The sequence below is a fragment of the Heloderma suspectum genome, chromosome 5, assembly GCF_057233095.1.
Source record: "Heloderma suspectum isolate Gila_16-S chromosome 5, 16-S_ref, whole genome shotgun sequence".
Lineage (NCBI taxonomy): Eukaryota > Metazoa > Chordata > Lepidosauria > Squamata > Helodermatidae > Heloderma > Heloderma suspectum.
In genome coordinates, this window is record NC_139462.1 from 23666395 (window position 1) to 23690896 (window position 24502).

The following is a 24502-nucleotide window of genomic DNA, read 5'->3' on the forward strand; positions in this document are numbered from 1 at the left end:
GAGGCGGGTGGCTACTAGGAGGAGGGCCTTTTTTGCTGTGGCACCCCGGCTGTGGAATGAGCCCCCTAATGAGGTTCACCTGGCACCTACATTGTATTCCTTCTGGTGCTGGGTGAAGACCTTTTTATTTTCCCAGACATTTTTAGGGATGTTAGAGAATTCCGCAACGGGCTCCAATGAGGCCGGATTCTAAAGAATCTGACCCCTCGGAGTCTGTGGTGGAACGGACCACCCACCTCCGCCACCCCGCAAAGTTGCCCCCGAACGGATCCTACCTGCCACCAGCCGAGTCCGGTCCGTCCACTGCAGTCCTGCAGAAGAAAATGGCATCTGGCATAGTGGATGCCATTTACGTCCCTTCTCTTTGCCGTGATAGGCTATGTAAATATTTATGTAGCCTATCATGGCAAAGAGCAGGGACGCAAATGGCGTAGTGGACGCCATTTGCGTCCCTGTTCTTTGCAGTAATAGGCTATGTAAATCTTTACATAGCCTATCACGGCAAAGAGCAGGGGCACAAATGGTGTAATGGGCATCATTTGCGCCCCCGCTCTTTGCCATGATAGGCTATGTAAATACTTACATAGCCTATCACGGCCTAAGTCACGGACGCAAATGGTGACCGGCGTAGCGGCTGCCATTTGCATCTGCAGCGCGGCCGCCATTTGCATCTGCAGCGTGGCAGCAGAGGGAGCAGCAGCTGGAAGTCCAGCTGTGGCCAGGGAGGATTCCGGGGGGGGAGGGACAGATCGCCTCTCCCCCCCTGCAGATGCCCCGGACCGGAACCGGGTAAATGATGTGCTCACCCCTATCTCTACACCAGGCTTTTTATCCCGCAACTTACCAGGGCTTCTGCTTCTGGATGCTTTGCAGGATTAAGATCAGCTCCTTACACAGGCTGACACATGCTTTTTTTTCTGGGGACTTCCTTTATCTGCAAGTTCTATATGTTTCATTATACAGCCACTAGATGGTGCTGTCGTATAGCAGAACTGTGCCATTATACAAAGAAGATTAACATTTATTATCACATTATCCCCAAACTTTTTAAAACCAGGAGAAAGATCAGAAAGCGCAGGAGATGTTCTGGAGGTTGATGATGTTGTGTAAAGGACATGCAAACGTCCGTGAGTGACCAATTATGAGTGCTCAATAAAAGCCAGGTGTAGATATGCCCTTAGTCATACTTAGAGTAGATCCATTGAAATCAATGGGACTTAGGTTAGTTTTGATGTTATTTATGATAGTTGGGGCATTCTGGCTACTCTACCTTTGACACCCAAACCATCACAAGGAAATCTCTAATTTGCCACCACATTTTGTTTACAATTACATTTGATAAGAATGTATAAGGGTAAAACACATTATATGGCTAAAGGACCCCCACTCTAAAATTTGCTGCCCAATTTTCAGGTGGCAATTTTGGGGCTTGTCATTTCAGTGATTTTTTGAGGGAGGGCCAAAATCTGCAAAAAAGTTAATGGGATGGAAGGGTTTACCATTGCTAGCAGAATTATGCCAAGTGGATTACAAATAGATAGCTTTCCCACCCTCAAGGAAATTAATAATAATAATAATAATAATAATAATAATAATAATGCCAACCACAATCATCATCACCATCATCATAACTGACACACACTAGAGAGCATGTTCTGATCCAGAAAGAAAGGACCCATAGTAAATTCTTCTTTTTTATCATTGCCTTAAAAATAGCTGTAGGAAGAGGGTAGGGTTTGTAATCAAATTACAGTTTTACTAGGTAATGTGGCGGAGTGGACAGGAACTAGGCAATGGAAACACACACACACCCCTTTTATTTTGTGCATGAGTTGCATTTTCGTATCTCTATGCCTTGAAGCAAGAAAGAAACCAAAAAAGAACACGATGCACAAGCAGCACGTTGGAGAGAACAGCATGAGCATTATTTTCCTTCCCCCAGAAAATTAGATGTTTAGGGTGTACTGCCTGAAAATCCCAACCTATTATAAATACTATGTGCTTCAAGAGAGGATCTCTCTGTTGTGTCAACAGGATGTCTGTGCAGAGTGTTCATGGCCCAGTTTGAAGCCACACCAAGCCCACCCACCTGTTAACTAGGCGTTACTCTATATTTAGATGGAAATTTCTCAAGCACATGCGTGTGACTAGAATCAAAATAATGTGGAACACAAAAGTCCTTTCTATACAATCTGGTATCTTCCTGTATCCATAGCTGTCTATCCACCTATCTATCTGTTTGCCTGGCTGGCTGGCTGGCTGTCTATCACGGGAGTAGGCTAAATAGTGCCTCTGGGCTCCAATGTGCCCCAAACACCCTACTTTGCATCTGCCAAGGTGTCCTACCCCTCCCACTTAAAAAAAAAAAATACATGTTCTTAACGGCAGCTGGGATTGCTGTGAAATAGGTTTATGGTGGTGCTGAAAACTGTGGGTTCAAATATGTTGTCTAGTGTGTTAGGGATCAGACCCTCCCCACCCCCCGCAGCCTTTTACTCAGTCTTTTGGGCACGTTACTTGTCCTTTGCCATGTCTCACATGGCAGCCATTTTGTGGTGGTGCCCAGGACACCTTTTCAAATTGCCCAATGTGCCCATAGCCCAAAAAGTCTGCCTACTGCTGATCTACCACATGATAAAGGCATATTCTAGTGCGATGTAAGCCCTATTTAGGTGTCCCTGGAAGCACATTGTTTAGACACATGAGGAAGAGGAGAGCTCCAGCCCCCGCCCCTTCGTCGTCGCTCTCGTTGCCCTATACCCATGGAGGGCAATTGTCTGAAAAGGAGAGCCTCCACTATCCATGGGGTCTCTCCATGCAATTCAGGACACTAGATAATTCTGGATCATGTGGAGTTCCGCCACAGATCCCTCCCACAGATGGCAGGAGGCCATCTTTAGACAGTCACCCGCCATGTATACAGGCCAATGACAGCTGGGGCCAGAGTGCTCTCCCTATTGAAACAACATGCTTCCAGAACTGCCTGGATAGGGCTGTAATCAGTGAAGCAAGGTGGACTTTTCCCGCTACTGTATTTTTCCACGGCAATTTTTCCATTCCAGAAATTCATTAATGAGTAACATGATGAATGGATACAGTAGCACTCAAATTGGGCAACTAGAATTAATACAATATTAATCAAATCTGAAAGCAAAGTTGTAATTAATGTTCCTCAGGTGACTATCCTTAGGATGCCCATTTTTTATGTACACAGATTTTCAGGCATGCTGGAATTAATATATGAAGAGTGTTAAGAAAATAAGAAACAGGCCCAACTCCAGGTTTTTATGGAGGCTTGGGCAATAGATTATTGGCAGGGCCCTCCCCTTTATCCTTCTCTCCCTCCTCCTCAGATCACACCTCTTCCCTCTTTGGCCCTTCCACTTTGGACCCTGCCCCTTCCTCTTCAAGCCTCATTGAACTCTTACTTCTCCGTGGGCCTTACTTCTGAGTAGATATGTATCGAATTGCACTGCTAGTCTAGGAAGGATCTAGAAATCATGTTTTATAACATTTCTGCAGCCATTTACTGACTTTACAAATATTATCATGTAGTAAGAACTGAAATGGGAGATCAGCTGAAAGCATTGTCAAAACACAATTTCCAAAGTCTCAGGTTTATGTTTCTTGGCAGGTTTATATTCCTATTGAAATACTGGTACAAAGCCAAAAGGAAAGGGTTGTGATTTTGGCTCTGCATATTTCCTTTGAATCGCTTCATAGTTCAGAGATTTAAAAAAAAAAATAAAAAAAATCATGGGATGCTAGATAAAGACCTTGGACAAAGGGGTGGAAAATGTTTTGATTAAATACATCACTTACTCTGCCTAGGGCATAATCCCATTGATTGTGCCTCCAAATGTGGAGGCTTTTGAGATTCCCTTGCCCTGCCAGGCTGAAGCCAGCAGAGCAGGAGGAGCAGTGGAGGCGATCTTCGCCTCCCCATCCACCATCTTTGGTGATTTTTGCTAGATGGGCTTTTCAGCCCATGTAGCACGGGCACCTTGGAGGGGGCAGGGGAGGGGGTTCAGATCTCCGACTCCCCCTTCCGAAGTGGGAGCGCTGTGTCCGACCTCAGAAGGGTTTTTCTGAGCATTCCTAATGTTGCTGGGATGCTCTCCTAGGGACCATAGGGTTACTCTCTTATGCTGACATCCTCCTTGTGCAGACACAGTGCTCAATAGCTGTGTGGTTGACTACAACACTTGCTGCCACCTGGCTGCCTCTCTTGGGCAGAGGTGCGCCTCAATAGCTGTCTGGCTCGGTGTGCAGCCTCCATGATGGATTTCTCATTTGGGTGGTGTGCAGCTGAGGCGGCCTCTGATGCCTCTGCCTCGGTTCCGCAGGTGTGGGGCGTGGCTTGAGGGAGACCAGCATGCAGAAGGGCGGCTGGATGGGTGGCCAGCACACTCCACCTGCTCTACCTTGCAGCTTCACCGGAAGCCTTATTTACTGTACTTTTTAAGCACCCAATAACCAAAGTTCTCCGGCAGTGTACATACAGTACATTAGAAGCATACAGTGCAAACACGAAAACAAAAATTAAAACAGCGTGGAATCAAACCAAGCTAAAACGAGCAACAAAGAATAAAACCATTAAACCAGATTGTAAGCAGCCGCAGAATAAAGTACTAAAAGCACTACAAACACTTCTTAATTTCTTCCTTAATTAATTAATATATTATATTTTTAATCCACCCAGTAATCACCAGACAAGCCTCTCTGGGGAAGAGCACTCCACAGACGGGGTGCCAACAGTGAAAAGGCCCTCTCACTTATAGCCACCTGCCTCGTCTGATTTGGTGGGGTACCTGGAAGAGGGCCTCAGATGATGATCAGATGTTCAGGCATCTGATACAGGGGTGGAGTCTCTGCCCTGCCTGGCCTGCTGGACTGGGGTCCGCAGACCTGCCAGCTAGGTTGCCCATACAAGCCGCTGGACGGCCTGACAAGTACCCGGTGATTGCTGCGTGGCTGCCCAGTTCCTTAGTGAGCTGTCATTTCACATAAAAATGGCGGCTTGTTATTCTGCATAAAAGACTGGGTGCTTGTTGGACTGCCCAGTGGCACGGGTGATGGCAAGGGTTCAGTGAGTGCCTGGCAAGCGCAGATGGAGGTAAGTCCATCCATCCCTAGTCCAAATAGGTAAAGCATGCAACTCACAGGGGCAGGGCACTGGCCTGGCAGAAGGGGGGCTAGCCTGGCTCACAGCCTCTGCTGCAGCTTCAGTTCTTCAAGGGCATGGTGTGAAGCGGGGCAGTGTTGTACTGGTGCAGGGGCAACATTATGCAACATTACAGGTGCAAATGGTCCATTTACACCTGTAATGTTGTATAAATGGCCCCTTTATGGCCACCATTTATGCAACATTACATTGATGTTAAAACCCGAGTCGCCATTTTTTCAGAAAATGGCAGCTCACTGCAGGGTTGGGCAGCCTCTGGGTGCTTGTGGGGCACCCACAGACCGTGTGGTGGCTCGTCCAGGGAGCTGAACAGGGCCAGCTGGCTGATGGGGGTTCAGTGAGCGCCTGGCACTGTGGACAGAGGTGAGTCCATCCATCCCTATGCATGTAGTGTATATTGGGTTGGGCTGTTCATGCAGCAGGAAAAGTGAGCGTGCAGTTGCAACTCGCCTGTCTGAGGGGGTCGCACACTAATTCTTACACTGCAGCCCTTAATGAAGCTTGGCTTTTAACCCATGAGGAAGACACAAGGTACAACAAGGAAGTCCTTATATGGTGTTGCATCCCCCACGGTTGCTGTTGCCTAAGGAATGCCTCTCCAAAGAAAGTGGTATTTACTCAATTTCCTTAAAAGACAGCCACAACGAACACTGTGTAATTACTTTCAAGCTCAGCACAGACAGCTCCAACAGCTTGTAAGTGGTGGAATGCTAACGTGCAAGAACAGGGAAAGGTGTGTGGCATTTTTATTTCTCTGTAGGAGATTAACAGAGTTTGCTTCTAAAGGGATTATTTTTTTTCAGTGGATAGTGAAAGGTGATGGATGCAGAATACATTTTTTTAAGTAGCAAGAATAAATCTTTTTTCGTCCCCATCAGCATCATCATCATCAGTGAAGTTGCACTTTAGAGTGTGCAAAGCAGTTCACATACACATGGGATAAAACTGCCAGCTCTTGAAATTAAGAATTCTGATTGGTGGGTGGGCCTGGAAGCTCCGCCTTCTGGATCAGGGGTGGAGCCTAGAGCAGTTCAGGGGTGGAGCCAGTGGGTGGTGCAGTGCAGAAGAAACTCAGTGATAGGTCCAGGTATAGCTCAGCATTTTTGCTACAGTAAAAGCTGTTTAGTTGCCTAAGGTGTACAGGTTAAATAATAAAAAAGGTAGAGCGGGAATGGTTTTTTCCTTACATTTCTGTCATCTGGCTGCAAAATGTAAACGTAACAGCCAGACAAAATTACCTGGGATGTGTGTTTGAGTGTGTGTGTGTGTGTGTGAGAGAGAGAGAGATCTCCAGCATATCCCCCACATTCAAGGGCAATAGAACCCCATAACTAGCTGGTAATGTGAATATTACCTTTGTCATAATATTAATATAACAGTCACACTTTGAGTAAATTTAGCTTTTTCTCAAGACTTCTATCTGTAAGCTGATAACCAGCTTCAGCAACATAATAAAATGACTACAGTTAAAAAAAAGTGTGTGTGAGTTAAACTATACACTATGTTAAATGCAGTTGATCCTCACCCTTTCGTTTTCCTTAATGTAAGCGTGTGGGGGCCTATTTGGATTGCAATCACTGCAGGCAGGTGGGGGAGGTTTAAATCTTCCCACTGAGCCACTCTCCCCCCCTCAGAATTCCCCCCCCACACACACACACTGCAGAAACTAAAGAGAACACAAGCTTACCAATGGAGTTCCCCCTTTTTAAGTCCCCATGGGGGGGGGATTTTTGGGAGTGGGGGGAAGTGGCTGGGTGAGAAGGGATAAACCTCCCCTGGCCCATGTGCGTTGGTGCCAATCTGGATTGGGACTCTATGCGATTACACTAAGGTAAACAAAATGATGAGGATCTCAGGTGCACACTACATATTTGACGTAGAATTTAGCTCACACTCTCAAATTTTATGTAAATATTTAATGTAGCATGTAGTTTAGCTCTTGAGAAAGTTTAGATAGAAAAAGCGCTAATCAGGCACAGTTTTCTGATATGCTCATTTTTAAAAACATATATATTTTCTCTGTGTGTCTGTGGTTGGAGCTGTTATGTCTCATTTCCAAAACAGCCTGCAGAGAAACTTCCCCTTTGTGTTTAATATACTGTGGTTTATCTATTTAAGGGCAGTCTCTTCCCACAAGAATATTGTTTTGCCAGACAGATAATGACTGGGATAAGCATAGTTATTTAGACTGCGCACCTTCTTTGACCCTGCTGAGTGCCAAAAAGGTAACTTTATAGAACCACTCATTGCTTTCAGCCTTCCACCAGCTAACCTTTTCTTCCTTATCTACCTAGAACCAGTTTACACAAAGAGTGGATGAGGACCAGTGTAGTGTAGTGGTTAGGGTGTTGGAGCAATGCCGGCCCAAGACATTTTGCTGCCTGAGGCGAAGAATAAGGTGGCACTTCCTCCAATCCATGTCTTCCAGTCTAAACCCAACACAGGGCTGGTCCTACCATTAGGTAGAGTGAGGGAGTTGCCTCAGGCGGCAGATTATGGGAGAAGGCAGTAAATGTTGGAGGAGATAGCAGTTACCTGGCTCAAGACATTTCGCTGCCTGAGGTGAAGAACAAGATGGCACCTCCTCCAATCCATGTACAAAAGTCAACTGGACTGGCACATGAATCTGTCTTCAACATTGATGGTGGGACAGTGTCCTCCACTGCACCTGAAGGCAGCAGGCTAACTTTGGGGGGGCAGAGCAGACTACATGGCACACAGCTATCTCCTCCAATGTTTACTGCCATCACCCATAATCTGCCAGCTGAGGCAACTCCCTCACTCTACCTAATGGTAGGACCAGCCCTGTGTTGGATTCAGACTGAGCAAATTGAAAGCTCAGTGGGTTGCCCTGACTTGGTCATTCTCCCTCAGCTTAATCTTCCTCACCAGATTGTTGTGAGGACATAATGAGGCGGGGAGAGCCTTGACCTCCGCAGAGAAAGGGCAACATTAAAAAGTCATAGAATCATAGAATAGTAGGGTTGGAAGGGGCCTATAAGAGTAATAAACAATAATAATATATTTCTAGGGCCCCAAACCTTTAAGTTTAAGGTAAGAGTTAGGGTGGTAAATGAAGGCACATTACATCACATGCAAAGATGGGTGGTGGCAGGTCACAGGCAAACACACCCCACAGCACATTGCACACACAAACAATGTTGCATGCAGAAGCGTGCGAAAAACACGAAGCAGCTTGTCAGGGGCAAACAAGCCTGGCACAAGCATAGCAGCCACAATGAAACATGTTCAAACACACATCACAGTGTGTCTCATGGAAACCTGTATATCAACTAGGGATGGCAGAGAATTCCGCCTGGATTTTAAATGGGATCGAATTCTGACAAATCCAGTCGACTGAATCCTCCTTGGAACGGGGCAGCCAGGTTGACCCAGACCGGAGCTTATGCGGACCTTTTTTTTTTTGTCCACCAAACGGCGGATTTTTCAAAAATAATTATGAAAATAAAAATTAAATTATGAAAATAAAAAAAACAGGGGGGGGGAATCCGGGGCAGGCGGATAGCGGAACAGGGCGGCCCTCAGCTCTGCGGAATCCTCGCGGAGCGGAGCCGCTCCATGAGGATTCTGGGGGGAGTCTCCCCCCCCCGCGGATTCCCCACTGGAATGGACGGTGGGGAATCCATACACCCCTAATATTAACACATCATGTGCAAGCATATAGAGCAGCACATCACATATGAAGTAGTGCAAACACACGCAGCAGCATATCACAAGCACACAGGTACAGCAGCGCTCCTCCCCCATCCGTTGTCTGTCTCAGCTGCAGCCTGCGGCTGGCTGGCCATTGTCAGTTCTGGAAGAAGACTCATTCTGGGAAATGTCGATCTGTCTGAATAACCCACTCACATAACTTTTGGAATATATAAAAGAATTCCATCAATCTAGCAAAATGGAGCATCTTTTTCTATGATCTTGAAAAGGTGACAAAAGAACTGCTAGGAAACATGAGATGCTTACACCTGAAAAATAACATTTCAAAATGGCTATAAGAAAGCCATTCTTCATCAGATTTTTTTTTTAAACATTTTACCAGATTATACCCCTCACCAGGGGGGTGTCTCCATGAGTGATTTACTCCGAGCTGGCTGTGTTTGGAGGTTGCTAGGGATACATGATGTTGTAGCCATCCAGCACCAGCAGCCACCCCGGAGCTTATCAGGGGAAAACTGGATTTCCAGAGACTGCTTAAAGTCCGATTCTTTTCCTTAAGTCGGGTTCTCTGCAGTATAGTTGCTGTGTGCCCCAACCCCCACATTGACCTCAGGTATGGTAGCTCTGCCCAGGGGTGTGTTTTTCACCATGACCTTGGTCAAGGAGTGTTTTCTGTGTGTTTCCCATCCCTGTACAAACCAATTAGTGTCTACTCGGAAGTAACTCCCATTGTGCTCTCAATGCGGCTTGTCCCTTGAATGCCCACATCAGAATTTACAGAGATCCCCAAATGGCACAGTTTAAAGCACAAAGTCCCTAAATGCACTAAAACATGATCTTGAGGCTCCGATTCTCCAGTGTTTGGTTTATTGCCTTAGGAAATAACTACTTCACACCTTTGTTATAGAGATTCAGCGCAGCATCGGGTTAGAAAGGGGGCTAGTTTCCCATCCCTGCATTCCCCCCCTTTCCCCAGCACAAGCATATGTGTGTCTACTCGCAAGTAAATTCCATTGTGCTCAATGATGCTTGTTCCTGAAATGCAGGTGCATCTGGAGGTTCTGGGGAAAGGAGAAAGGGGGGGGGATTGCCTGGGGAGTGGGAAGCCTCTCTTATTGGTTGAGCAGCCCCTGCCAGTCAGATGATGTTCACTCCAACCCCCAATCCCACCCAGAAGTATTTCTGTGAAGCAATTCTTACTGGTGCGGAGCACTCGCTCATGGAGCCCTGCATGGACCAAAGTACAGCAAAGCTGATTCCTTTTTAAAAAATCTGGTACTCCTCCATTCGCTTTTCCTTCCATTGTTGTGGAAACACCCCCCAGGTTGATTCTCCATGCCACATTTTATACTGCTAGAACATAAGAAAACCCCTGCTGAATCAAACCAAAGGCCGGTCTTGACCAGCATTCTGTTCACACAGTGGCCAACCAGCTTCCTGTGGGAAGTCCACAAGGAGGACATGAGTGCAATAGCGCCCTCCCACCCATGTTCCCTGGCAACTGCTATATGGCGGTATACTGCCTCAGGTATTGGAGGTAATACAATAGCCTTATCCACCCTAATTCTGTTTAATCCCCTTTAAAAGCCATCCAAGTTGGTGACCACCACTACATCTTCTGGTAGCTAATGCCATGGTTTAATTATGTGCTGTGTGAAGAAGTACTTCCTTTTATTTGTCCCGAATCTCCTGTACTTGTCTTGATTTTATGACAAATAAAATTTTCAGGGTTTACTGTGATAAAACATTGAAAAAGGCCAAAGCGTGTAATAATGAAAGTGTTCCTGGACTGTACCATTTTAGATTTCAGGGGTGGGGGATCATATATTTCAATACATTCAATACATCAATACATTCAGTACATTAAAAAAAAAAACATTCATAGGACGTATTGGCAGACCAGGCTAGATTTCTTATCCCTGATATTCAATTTTCTGTATTAAGGGACTTTTTCATATAGAAAAGCATTCAGGCATGTGATTTGCCTACCTCTATTCTGAAGTGAAGCCATCGAGTTGCCATTGTGCCTCATCTGCTGTTTATGTGAAATAGATCTTAACTGAAAACCAAAGTTTGGGTTGCTTTGAGTGGTACTGGCAGCCAAGCTTCTTCTCCTAAGCAGCTTTCCCCAACTTGATGTCCCCATTGACCATGCTGGCTGGAGCTGATGAAAGTTGTAGTCCCATATGGGGGGCGCCAGGTTGGGAGAGGCTGCCCTAAAATGACTCTCTGGCAATCCCATCACCGTCAGGGGTGTACGAACCCCACTCATCCATTCCTCCCCCCAGAATCCTTCCTGGCCGGCTCCGCTCCGCGGCGAGTCTGTGGAGCCACCGGCTGGGCCCATCCGTAGCCGGACTTCCATCTTTTGCCACACAAATGGTGTCCAGCATAGCGGATGCCATTTGCGTCCCTGCCCTTGGCCATGATAGGCTACGTAAATATTTACGTAGCCAATCACGAAAAGAGCAGGGATGCAAATGGCGTCTACTATGCCATTTGCATCCCTGCTCTTTGCTGTGATAGGCTATGTAAATATTTACATAGCCTAGCCTATCATGGCCAAGGGCAGGGATGCAAATGGTGTCCGCTATGCTGGACACCATTTGTGTCCACAGCTCGGCAGCGGATGGCTGCGGACAGCAGTGGGCGGACCCGGGCCGGCCGGCGCCAGGTAGGGTCTATCCCTACTGAACTTTGCGGGGTGGCGGCAGGGAGCAGTCCGTTCTGCCACGGACGCCGGGGGAATCCAGCCTCACTGGAGTCCGTGGCGGATTTCTCCGCCATCCCTAATCACCGTTCTCCACCACCTGAAATGCCTAGGAGATGGGAAGGAGAACAAGGACCCCAATGATTAAAACAACAACAACAACCCTTCAGGTTCATGCTAGGGATGGATGGATCGGTCCAGCTCCATGTCAATTTCATTCCCAAATTTATTTGGTGTCATTTCCCCATTAATCTACAGATTTTCAAATCAGCATGAAAATTCACATGTAACCATTTCTTTATGTATAGTGGATTGGATCCTGACTTAGTCATACTTAGAGTAGACACATTGAAATCAATGAGACTTACTTTAGTCATGAGTAACTTACGTCCCATTGATTTTGATGGGTCGATTCCAAGTATGATTAAGTCTGGATCCAGCTTATATTTTTGAACGTATTTTCTCACAAAACACACATTTATTAATATATTTGATCTCAAAGTATGCATCTCTAAACATGTTTTACCTTTTTTAAAAAACAACAACACGTATTTTAAAACATTTCATTGGTGTGTTCCTTTGATCCCAGAACAACACTGCAAAATTCGGAGAAGTGTGAAAAATCCAAAGGATAATTACGGTCCAATCTGCACATTAGTCTGGGAGGTGCAGATCAAGTCAGCTCACACTGGAATTTGCAAAGATCTAATTCCACAAACAATTCCTCTCTGGATTTCCTCTAGCCCTGTTCATGTGTTACACTTCACATGACTAAAATTATGTGAGGGAGAGAGCTAGGTCATGCTCAGTGCCCTCCCTATCAGGGCCACCCAAGACACTTTGCTGCCTGAGGCAAAGAACAAGGCAGCGACCCCTTCCATGCCATGGACAGAAGCCAACTGGACTGGCAGTGGACTCTTACTTCAACACTGGCAACAGGGTAGAGTCCTCTATCGCACCTGGGTGGAGCAAGTGAATTTAAGGAGTGCAGGACTCCTTAAGGAGTGTGGTAGACACAGCTTTCTCCTCCAAGCAAGTGAAATGGCTGGGGGGCTCAAGAGGAACCACTGCGGAGCTGCCAGTGCTGCCCCCAGCATCTGCTGCCTGAAGCAGTTGCCTCACTCAGCCTAATGATAGGGCCAGCCCTGGAGTTGATAATAGGATGTTTAGCATCTGACCATGGTTGGGGCAAAGGGCGGCCACCCTCCATTTTCAGACCAGGAGGGTATATTCTCCAGTTCAGGCCTCCCAATGTTATTTATTTTGTATTTCTTTAAGTAATGTATATCCCACACTTTCTGTCTTAAAAGAGACACCCCAGGCAGTTTATACTCTTCATCAAAACAGTAAGATTAAAATTAGGATTTAAACACAAAACAATAAGACAGTAAAACAGATTAAAATAGGATTTAAATGGGCAACAGAAAGAGCAAGTAAAAGCCAATAAAGTTTTCAAGAACCCTAAAGGTTTCAAGAGCAGCCCAAAAGATTAAAAATAGAAACGTCTTCACATGGTGGTGAAAAACACCTGGGTGTGGGGGACATCAGGTCTCCATGGACAGGGAATTCCACAGTCTGGGTACCACCACTGTGGAGGCTCTGTTGGCCTTGTCATGCTGCTTACAGATCAGGAGCCAACTCTACCCATGTAAGGCCCTCTCAACACGCCATTTGTTTTGGATTATTTATATTACTGTTGTTGTTGTTGTTGTTGTTGTTACAACTATTTATTTATATGCTGCCTTTCAGGATGCAAATCCTACCAAGGCTGCTTGCAAGTAACATAAAAATAATAAAATAACAATAAACGATATTAACACATTTATTATAAAATCATCAGGATACTTCTGTCAGAGCAGCTGGTGGAAGATGGCCCTGGGGTGGAGAGAGTCCAGCTGGAACAGCAGGTGACTAGTGTCATCCTCACCTCCCTCTCTCCCTACTGGGATCCTTTCACAGGGCAGTGAAGGTGTTGGAAAACAGGAACAACTTTGCATGCTTCCAGTCACTAGGGGGTGATAGAGAACACGTTGCATTAAGAGCCACTTGTCTTGCTCATCCTCCTTGTTGTCCTGCAACTTCTAGTGCCTTTTTCCTGCTCCCTTCCCTTCCTGTTCCTGTTGCCTCTGCAACAAGTGCCATGTGGTCTCTCCAGAGAGGAAGCAAGTAACCATATCTCATGCCTTTACTTACTTACACTCATGCACCAGGTTTGGGGGATTCTTGTAGTTAAACAGTGTTAGATAGCCTTCTCTGATGATGTGTATAAAAGCACTAATAAAGCAAGTTGATTTGAACTTCATCTAAACTGGCTCTAGCCTGCATATATTGCCTCCAATACTAAATGCTGTGTTGCCATGCTTTTTCTGTATAAAGCAACTCTGCTGTAACTCACACCAGACTTTCCAACAGATGGTAGGTGGCCCTGTGCAGGAGGGGCAGGAAAGTCCAGTTGAAGCAGGCCTTGAGACCTTCTTGGCCTGCCTGCTTGTCCCCAATTTTTTTATTTGTTGGTTGTTGTTTTGGCAAGCATCAAATGGTTTTTGTAGCGGACTTCAAATATGAGATACTGTAAACTGTCAGCTGCAAATACTATCAGATTCTAAATACTATTACATGGTATTCCAAATATATATCGACTAGCAACTACAGTCAAATATTAAGCAGTTGCAACGACTGTCTGTCAGATGCTAAATACCACTGAATCTGTGCAATTATCGTAATTGGCTAAATTACAGAATTATGTCCAAATTTGAGGTGGTGGTAGTTGTGTCTGCAAATTTTAGCAGCAGGACTGTTTAAGCTGGATGGTATAATCCAAAACATAAGCCAGTTATTGCTTGAGAACGTTGCTGACATTAGGTATACCACTTTCCCAAGCTTTGAAGTGGTGTGCAGTGCTGCTTCCTGACCTGCTACACGCAGAACTCATGTATTTAGACAAATTAGAAACATAATTATAGCACTCAAACCCCAAAGGATATTGACTTCCTTCTATGAGAAAGCTTTTAGGCATCCTATAGGAGCATTCCATACCCTTTGAGTAGCCTTATGTTTTTCTCTCTCTATTTCAAGACTGACATCTGCCTTGACTTAATTTTTCCATCTGTTGTGATCCATCTATTGCTTCTATTTGTTATGGCAGCTCTTTTGTCGAGGCTATACAAATTAATGCTCGGGATGGGCATTAATTACTCAAATGGCCGTGATAAGAAAAATCACCCTGTCGGTGTGTCACGATACACTCAGCCTTTCCTTAGGCAAATTATTTTAAAAGTCATAAAAGTACGAAAGAAGGTGGCATTCAATAGGCTATCCAGCAAAGTTTTTTGTATGGGAAAGAGGGGGCCCTACACCAGTAGTAAAGTCTCTGCATAATGTCTCAAGACCAGCCTTCCCCCAATCTGTCAACCTCCAGATGTAATGGACCATGCTGGCTGGGGAATGCTGGGAGTTGTAGGGCGTTTTTTCTGTCCAAACATGCATAGGATTGTGACCTTAAATGCCAAAGGCCCGTCTGAATAAGTGCCTGCCAGTGGAAGAACGGAGAGGGAAGCAGCCTCACCTCCCTTGGTAGGGAGAAGGGTGGCTTCTTATCAAATGAATGCATTTTAAACTCAGAAGGGAATGAACTTGAACCTCATTTTCAAACCATGAATGACTGGCACTTAATACCATTTAACTTGCCTGAGAATGAGAGTAATCCTGCGGTCACTACACAGCACTCCAGGTGGCCTAGGAATGTTCAGAAAACTCCCCCTGAGGCCATAGACAGAGCTACAACCTCAGGGGCTTTGCTTTAAAGCCGGAGCCCTCTTTTTGGCTCCTCCCATCCACCACGGAGGTTTCCGCAGTCACTTCTTCTGTGAGGTCAGAACTCCAACCCTGTGGAGGGGGGACTGGCCATTTGGTGGCCTTCCAGTGGGTGGAGAAGGAGTGACTGAAGATTACTGGGATCCTCAGCCCTCTCAGTCCACACCCCTCTCCCCAGGAAACATTTTAGATGCGCTCAAGGGCACGTCAAAATGTTTTTCTATGACTGATTTTTCTTCCATCCACAGATGGAAGAAAAATACAAGAAAGTCTTCCTCCCTCCTGACTTATACCCTGCTCTCTAACTTGAACATTCAAAACCATACATCTTTTTTTGGGAAGTTGATTTGTTTTCGGCTTTATTTCTCGATAGCACCTGGTGCCCTGTTCTTATGGTTTATAGACAGTATCACAGGATGTTCTTGTAACAGTCTAATTCATTAAACAATAAATGTTTCACTATCTGCCTGACACGGAAGCCTATACTGAAACCTCCTCCATCTCCACCCCCAAAACCGACTCAAAGAGCATCTTGTGGGTCCCCACATGAACAAAGCACAAAGATTCTCTTGCATTTTGCTACTCAACATCTTGGTTTCCAGCAAAAGAACTGTGTGGTCCAGTAATTGTTACGCACTTGACCACACTCTGCCCATAGAGTGGATGATAAACAGATGTTTTATACCTGAAAATCAGCCGCATTGCTTTCTTTAATTAAGCTGCTGCAAAGAATAGTGTGGCTAGAATTTTGTGGAGATAAATAGCACACTTTCCCACTTGCCTCTCTTTCGCGGGTATCCAGAGATGGGCTGCCCGTTATTAAGGCTGGTTTCTCACATTATGTTTTGAAGAAATCACTGTACTTTTGAAAACCTTCCTGATGTCTGAAGAAATGTGCTGAAATTTTGTGATTAAGCTGCTGAATGTAGAACCCTGCTAAATATTCTATAGTGTGCTTCAAATGTAGCACCTAAAAAAGTTACTGAAAGCGACTCACCACACGTTTCGGTGTCTGATATACTTTTGTTCCCCTGGCTCAGCTTCCTCCAACCTGGTTCCCTCCAGGTTGGCGAAAGTTGTTGAACTACAACTCCCACTCTGCCCAGGCAGCATAGCCATTCTGCACTAAAAACACACATGGGCTGGGTTCACACAACATGTTAACCCATACTCAATGGTTTAGTATGGGTTGTTGTTGAACTTGTTGAGTTTGTGTGCTGTCCAAACCCAGGATGTTTTCTGTAGGGTGGCTTGTTAACCACCCTGAACAACCCAACAACTACTAACCATGAGTTCTCAAGGTGGCTTGTTCAAGAAAAATAAGCCACATTGTGTGATCAGCAAGCTGCTCTGCAGAAAATGTCCTGGATTCGGACAACACACTAACCCACAGTTCAACAGGAACCCACACTCAATGGTTGTTAGCGTGTTGTGTGAACCCAGCCACTGCCTACTGGTTCTCTCCCACCCACTTTATAAAGATAAAAGAAGATACTTTACACGGAGTTTTGGCCGGGGACAAAAAACAGTGGATGGCTCTTGCCATCATGCCCTGCTTGTGAACGTTCTGGAAGTAACTGCATGGCCATGGTGCTTTGATTGACAGAGTTGATTTTAAAAATGTATATGATAGCCCATCCACAAATATTGCCTGGGGGGCTCACAGGGGTCCATGATGAAAGGGAATGGAATGTTGGTTGGAACATGTAGAGAAGCCTTCCCCCAACCTGGTGCACTCCAGATGTGCTGGACTACAATTCCCATCACCCCAACCAGCGCTGGCTCTGCTGGTTGGGGGTGATGGGGGTTGCAGTCCATTACATCTGGAGGTTGACAAATTGGGGGAAGGCTGGTCTTGAGACATTATGCAGAGACTTTACTACTGATGTAGGGCCCCCTCTTTCCTGTACAAAATGGTTTGCTGGATAGCCTATTGAATGGCACCTACTTTCGTACTTTTATGACTTTTAAAATAATTTGCCTAAGGAAAGGCTGAGTGTATCATGACACACCAACAGGGTGATTTTTTTTTTTATCACAGCCATTTGAGTAATTAATGCCCATCCCAAGCAAAGCACGTTTTTCACTGAGAATGGCTATTCACTGGAGAAAGTTGGAGATTATAAAGCTGAATGACCACAATGGGAAAAGAAATGTCTGGGTCACCGTGTCTGGAGGCACTGCTGGTTACTTTAGCCAGCTGATTCTATATATTTAAGAGAGGCTAAACTAGCTTCATGTGCGCTTTTTAATTAAGCAGCAAGAGAGCAGTCTAGTCACACTGGAACCGAGTTGATTTTTGGGGGCTATGAAAGCCTGTTGTCCCGTTAAGGAAACGTGGGTGGTTAATATGTACTTCACCACCAAAGTTGCATCTTCCAGCGCCCTGAGAGCAATGATTGGTTAGTATCTGACACAAGCAAGAGTTTAAATTTCAGCAGGTTCAAAGGTGACAAGCAAAGCTTCAGCCAGACGTGTTGCTGTGATTCAAGATCTCGAAGATAGCGCCGTTCTTGGAAGTCAAGGTAAGAAATCGCTGAGCTTGACTATCAGCTACTTTATTTTCCTTAAAACAACCAAAAAGGTCTCATGGTGCCCTAAAGATTAATAGATTTATTTTAACATAAGCTTGCATGGACTAGATCCCAATTTAAATTAAAATATAAGACAAAGCTTCACTTGGATAGCTGCAAATGTGAGATGATATAGAAGCGAACAGGACTTCTTTTTAATCTCATTCTGTTCGGTGGGACTACTCATGAGCCAAGGGGCTGCAAGAACTAGACTGTAGTTTTGAATGTAAAATCCTAATTTTTATTAATATACATTTCCCTCCTCCTTAGGAAAAACTTTCCATATCTTTGATCTTTTCCTATCAATGTGCAGGTTCAAATGGCAAAAAGAAAATAATCGGTGGACCATTACTTTCAATCAGTGCATTCTTACGGTTAAGAGTCTTGAATTATAACTGAGGAAGTGTCTTAAAGTATTGTAATGATTTAGGTAAAGCAATGTGTAAGTCTGTATTATGGATGGACGAATTTATCAGTTTCAGTTTCTCTAAGTTTCTCATTTCTCCAATCTTATTTTCAACTGTCCCTGAAGTTTGAGAATTTTTAAAAATGTTCACACAAAAATTTGTATGCATTTCTTTGAATACATGCATATTTGCATGCCATTTTGCCTACTATACATATTTTGCAAGCACTTTTTCTAATATAATGCATTTTTTTCACTTTATACACGTATTTTGATTGGAGAACTCCATTGCAAAATTTGGTGAAGTGCAAATTTCAAAGGATAACTCAGTTTCAGTTTGCATAATGGTTCAAAAGTACAAAATCAAGTAAGGGGGCAATCCTATCCAGATAGGCGGCCACCTCTGAACTCGGATTGTTCCCTCCGCGCTTCTCCTGCCCTGCATTTGCGGCTAGCCAGCTGATTGCGGCTGTCTAGCCGCGGGAGGACGGAGCAGGGGACACATTGGATGTGTCGTACAGGCAGTTCCGCCCTCCCTCCCCTGGAACGCCCCCAGCCATGCCCCTTTCCGGCCACTCTGTGCTCTTCTTGTGAGTGCGGAGGATTGGGCTGTTCTGTGCTGCCTCCGAGGCAGAGCAGAAGTGGGGGGAGGTTGGTTCCCAGATAACACGATATCCTGTGCCCATCTAGCTGCTGTCTAGCGGCCATAGGATCGCTCCTTCCATTCACATTAAAATGTGAACCAAGCAAATTTCGCCCTCATCCCTAGACTGTCTCGCAAAGCTTTGTAAGTTCAATCCAGGAACTCAGCCAAGACTTTTTTGGAACAGAACTGAGTCTCCTAGACCAATACAAGCAAGAGTGTCCCTGCAACCACAACATATATCTGTTCCGTATGCCTAGGGATATATGAAAGTCACTTACCTTTTCGAAAGGTGACATTCGCGGTGGGGGGGGAGGCGCTCCATCCCTCCCCCCGAAATTCTCTCCGGCTGGCTCCGCTCCACAGAGATTCCACGGAGATTCTGCGGAGCCGCCGGCCGGGGCCACCCGCAGCCGGACATCCGGCTGCTGGGCAGCCTGCAGGGACGCAAATGGCGGCTGCCATAGCCGCCGCCATTTGCATCCCTGTATTTTGCCATGATAGGCTACATAAATATTTACGTAGCCTATCACAGCCCCAAACCCACAAAAAACAGCGAACGCAAATGGCGGCAGCTATGGTGGCCACCATTTGCATTCCCTTTTTTTTTGCCGTGATAGGTTATGTAAATATTTACGTAGCCTATTACAGCAACAAAAAAAAAGGGAATGCAAATGGCGGCCATTACGCCATTTGCGCCCTTCTCTTTTGCCGTAATAGCCTACATAAATATTTACGTAGGCTATCACGGCAAAAAAAAGAGAACGCAAATGGTGGCCGCTGTAGCCACCGCCATTTGCGTTCCCTTTTTTTTTCTGTGATAGGCTACGTAAATACTTACGCAGCCTATCACGGCTTCCACAGGGACGCAAATGGTGTCCCAGTGTTAGCTGTGATAGGCTACGTAAGTATTTACGTAGCCTATCATGGTAATAATGAAGAAGCAAATGGCGGCCGCAGACACGGCCGCCATTCACAAAGCAGCATGAACGGCACCGGGTGAGTGTCCCGTTTTGCGCGCCTTTTGCGGGGCGGGGGGCTTCGTTCCTCCACGGATTTCGGGGGGCCGAATGCACTGGCATTCGGCCTCACCAAGATCCATGGCAGAATTCTCTGACATCCCTATGTATGCCCAACTGCTGCAAACAGCCCCCAATTGCAAGGAAGGAGTAGCTGCCATTGGGTTGGGATGTGCTCTATTTTAAAACTGGGACATTGTATCCTTCCCACACTTGCCATGAAGTAGACCATGCCATATAGCTTCACTGGTATAAATCTCAAAATGTTTTATTTCAGCACTTTCTGAGAACATTTTATCAGAAAACCAAAACAGCAATCCTGCTCACATCCCAGCCAGTTGAACAGGATGCATGCAGCCCAACTGTGCCCTGGAGTGCGGTCCAGATCAAGAATTGTCTTTGGCTTCTAAAATATAACAGTAACCAACCAGCTGCAAGATATGCCCATTGCTATTCAAAGACTGAACCAAAACTATTCAGAAACTACTACTGCTACTACTACTACTGATAATGCAGTGTTGTGGATAGAGCACTGGACTTGGGTTCTAGTTTGTACTCGGCTATACAGCTCACCAGGTGGCTTCGGGCCAGTCACTGACTCTCAACCTAACCTACCTCACAGGGTTGTTGTGAGGATAAATGGAGAAGAGGAAGACCATGTATGCTGCCTTGAGTTCCTTGTGAGAGGAAAAAAGGCAGGATATAAATGTAATAATAAATAAAAATAAAGAATCCCACTCTCCCACAGTTGTACTCAGGATGGCATATAGCAAATAATACATAAAATACAATAATAAAATATTATTAAGTTAAAACAGTCATTAAGATATGGGTACATAGATACATTTATTAGGATCATAGATCAGCACATTAAGATATGGGGTGCTTCCAGGTGGGGCTTTTATCATGCCATCACCTTGCCTCATTCACTGAATTTTACGGGGGATTTAGAAATCATTGTCTTCCACTTTTAACCTTTCTGTGTCTTCCTATCCCTTTCTCCATCTTATTTTCTTACTTCAGAAAGACTGTTGAGGAGGAAAAGATGGAATAGGTGCACAATGCCTTCTGATCGATAGCGCTACAAGCCCTCTGTCTGGAAGCACTGTAGAGGAGCAGTTCAGACTCCAACATGTTAAGATCAGAACCCAAACTAAGCAACAGCATTAAAAAGCTTGTCAGAAAAATAATAATGTCTTCAACTGCTGTTGGACGGTGCTTGAGTGAGACAGGCTGGTGCAGCTCAACTGGAAGGGTGTTCCAGGGCTGCAGGAATTTTTGAGATTATGGGATGGGGAAGGACTAGAGCTCAGTGTTAGAGTACATGTTTTCCATGCACATGGGTCAGTTCCTGGGATCTCCAGGTAAAAAGGATAATAGAATCATTTGTTGTTGTTCAGTCGTTCAGTCGTGTCCGACTCTTCGTGACCCCATGGACCATAGCACGCCAGGCCTTCCTGTCCTCCGCTCTCTCCTGGAGCGTGCTCAAGTTCATATTCATATTCAATAGAATCATAGAATCATGGAATAGTAGGGTTGGAAGGGGCCTGTAAGTCCATCGAGTCCAACCCCCTTCTGAATGCAGGAATCCAAGTCAAAGCATCCCTGACAGATGGCTGTCCAGCCTCGTCTTGAACGCCTCCAGTGTGGGAGAGCCCACCACCTCCCTAGGTAATCAGTTCCATTGTTGTATTGCTTTAACAGTCAGGAAGTTTTCCTAATGTTCAGCTGGAATCTGGCTTCCTCTAACTTGAGCCCATTATTCCGTGTCCTGCACTCTGGGATGATCGAGAAGAGATCCTGGTCTTCCTCTCTGTGACAACCTTTCAAGTTCTTGAAGAGCGCTATCATATCTCCCCTCAGTCTTTTCTTCTCAAGGCTAAACATGCCCAGTTCTTTCAGTCTCTCCTCACAGGGCTTTGTTTCTAGTCCCCTGATCATCTTCGTTGCCTTCCTCTGAACCTGCTCCCATTTGTCTGCATCCTTTTCCGAATAAAATGCAACGGAACTTAGAAAGACCCCTGTCTGAGCCCCTGGACAGCTGCTATCGATCCCAGTACATGGTACTGGACTTGATGGACCAATCACTGTTGGCCCTTTATCTCTGTTACCTATCTGTAATTTATTGTTTTGATGATATTTCATAATGGAAAGGTGGGGTAAAATATTTAAAATGAATGAACCAAAAAACAGAAGTTTGAGTCAGTGCTGAACATGACTATTTTGAGATATTCTATATACTAATATATAGGCCACTAAGAAGAGGGCCTTTTCAGTGGTGGCATGCCAGTTGTGGAATGCCCTCCCCAGAAAAGCTCGCCTGGTGCCTACATTGTCAGGAATGCCCCTGTAGTCTTCTGAGCCCTCCAATAGCCAGAATCAACAGTCAGACAAAAGGGCTGCTCTCCAGAGCTTTATTTCTATTCAACCTAATGAGGCTTACAGATGCTAATTGCCTGAGACTCAGAGGAAAGACAAAGGAACAGCCTACCAGGGGTTTCTAAGGGTTAGGGTGTCAGTTGGTCTCTGTCTGGAGAAAAGTGCGGCAACTCTCTGAACTTAAGGAGTAGGAGGGGAAATTCTCCCCCTTTCCCATGGGGCTTCGGGGCGTAGCTGCTGATGTCGAGCCAAATGGGCTCAGCTCAGCTCCCGCAACCTCTTGCTTATGCCTGCGCCTGTGCCTCACGTCTAGAAACTCAAGTTGTCCCTCCCTTTCCATGCCAGGGTCAGTATCACTCCCAGGAATGTGAGCGGGGGGGCTCCCCCTCCAGCTGTGCCTCTGAAACCTGAGGGGGTTCCTCTCCCACGGACTCTATCTGCTCCTCAGAATCAGAGCTACTTTGGGACTCTATGAGCTCAGATCCAACCCAGACATACATTGTGGTGTTTTGGGCACCAGGTGGAGACCTTTTATTTTCCCAGGCTTTTTTAGTTTTTCAGTTTTTAAAAAAAGTGATAGTGTGCTTTCAGATCCTTGCACTGCTGCTGGCTTTTACTTTGCGTTTTTATTCTAGTTTTATTCTCTTTTAAACCTTATAATGCTTTATATTATATTTGGTTATGCGATTGTGTTTTATGGTTTTAGGTTTGGTTTTGTGAACTGCCAAAGAGCTCTGGTTATTGGCTGGTATAGAAATGTCATAAACAAACAAATAAATGTAAACATTCTCTGAGTGTGGCTCTTTATATAGCCGCACAACGGCCTGATGATGGCTGAGCATGCTCAGCACAAAATGATGGCTGACTGGGGGTGGTGGTGGTGGAAAACGAGGGTGTGGAGAGGTAATGGAATGAACTATCCAGGAAAAGGATGTGGCTGGAGCCCTGAACAAGAAGCATTCCACACTGCAACAATCTGTTCCAGCTTCCACTTGTTTGATGTTCTATTTCCCATTAAAGCACTCCTGAACAGTGCTGGCTCCAGGTTTTTGAGGACCCTTGGGCAAGTGACATTTGGCCTCCCTCCCTCAGTAAGCTCCTCCTCTTTCTCATCATTGCTACAACTTGCTTGCTTGACAGCAGGTTGCATTGGTGGAGCAAGTCTAGGGGGCTCTTCTCAGTGGGCCTGTGCTGGGTGTGGGCCCTCAGAAAGTGTCCAACTTTGCCTACACTTGATGCCAGCCCGGTTCCTGAATAGTGTGTACATCCTTATGCATGTAATATGGTGTGCCTGGGTTTATAGTTCATTCAATGATCTGTTCATTTGCAGCCCATTTGGAAGGTCAGGCAGCGCCTGCCAATGAAGATGAAGAGAACAATTGTGTTTGTTTGCTTTGTTGCAACAGTTTGGACAGCCCCAGTAAGTCTTTCTTAGTGGCTTTATTTAATAAATGTCAAATCTGTTCAGTGATACAACACTAGCTGTCAAGTCAGTAGCGTATGCCATAGGTTAGAGACCCAGTGTGGTGTAGTGGTTAGGGTGTTGGACTGGGACTGAGGAGATCTGGGTATTATTAAAAGTAATAATAAATAAATAGAGAATGAATTTGTTGACACATGAAAGCAGTGGCTCTGATGTAGGAAGAACTCATAGTGTATTGTACCTGGACAGATAGAATTGTTCAAAGACATACTTGAGGAACAGGTCCAGAAGGTTCCATTGTGTTTCCTGGACAACGTCATAATTAACTCGGCAATGTGCCAGGATCATACATATGCAGCTTTGCACATGTAAAGCACAGAAATTTTCCCAGGCTTCTGTAGGCCTCATGGAGCATGTGCAAAAGATCTCTACTCTGTTGTTGTGTAATTACGTTATCCTGCCACATCTACCCAGAAGTCTCCCTACTTGTGTGCAGTAGAAGTTAATTATTTGGTAATTCATTGTTCAGTAGTATACTGTTTGTTCATGTTGTTATTTGTTGGCTGTTTTTGAAAGTTGCTAATTGGTTAATGGGAAAACATGAATGCCTCAGGAACCAAAACAAGACAATACAACACTGGCAAAGTGCAAAAAGAATTCAAGTTACAAATGCAAA

General features: G+C 45.3%; 1 protein-coding gene across 3 annotated transcripts in view; it reads left to right on the plus strand.

Annotated features, from left to right (window-relative positions):
• Positions 1–24502, plus strand: part of LOC146343696 (uncharacterized) — a 52861-nt gene that overhangs the window by 15880 nt on the left and 12479 nt on the right. The window contains exons 1-3 of one of the 3 annotated variants that reach the window (XM_084855586.1): positions 13681–13732; positions 17825–17908; positions 23734–23823. In XM_084855586.1, the coding sequence (XP_084711712.1) occupies positions 23764–23823 (60 nt within the window). In that variant the 5' untranslated portion in view covers positions 13681–13732; positions 17825–17908; positions 23734–23763. Of the gene's footprint in view, positions 1–13680; positions 13733–17821; positions 17909–23733; positions 23824–24502 lie in introns of those variants that run through there. The other 2 variants (XM_084855585.1, XM_084855584.1) reach the window with 2 other exon arrangements.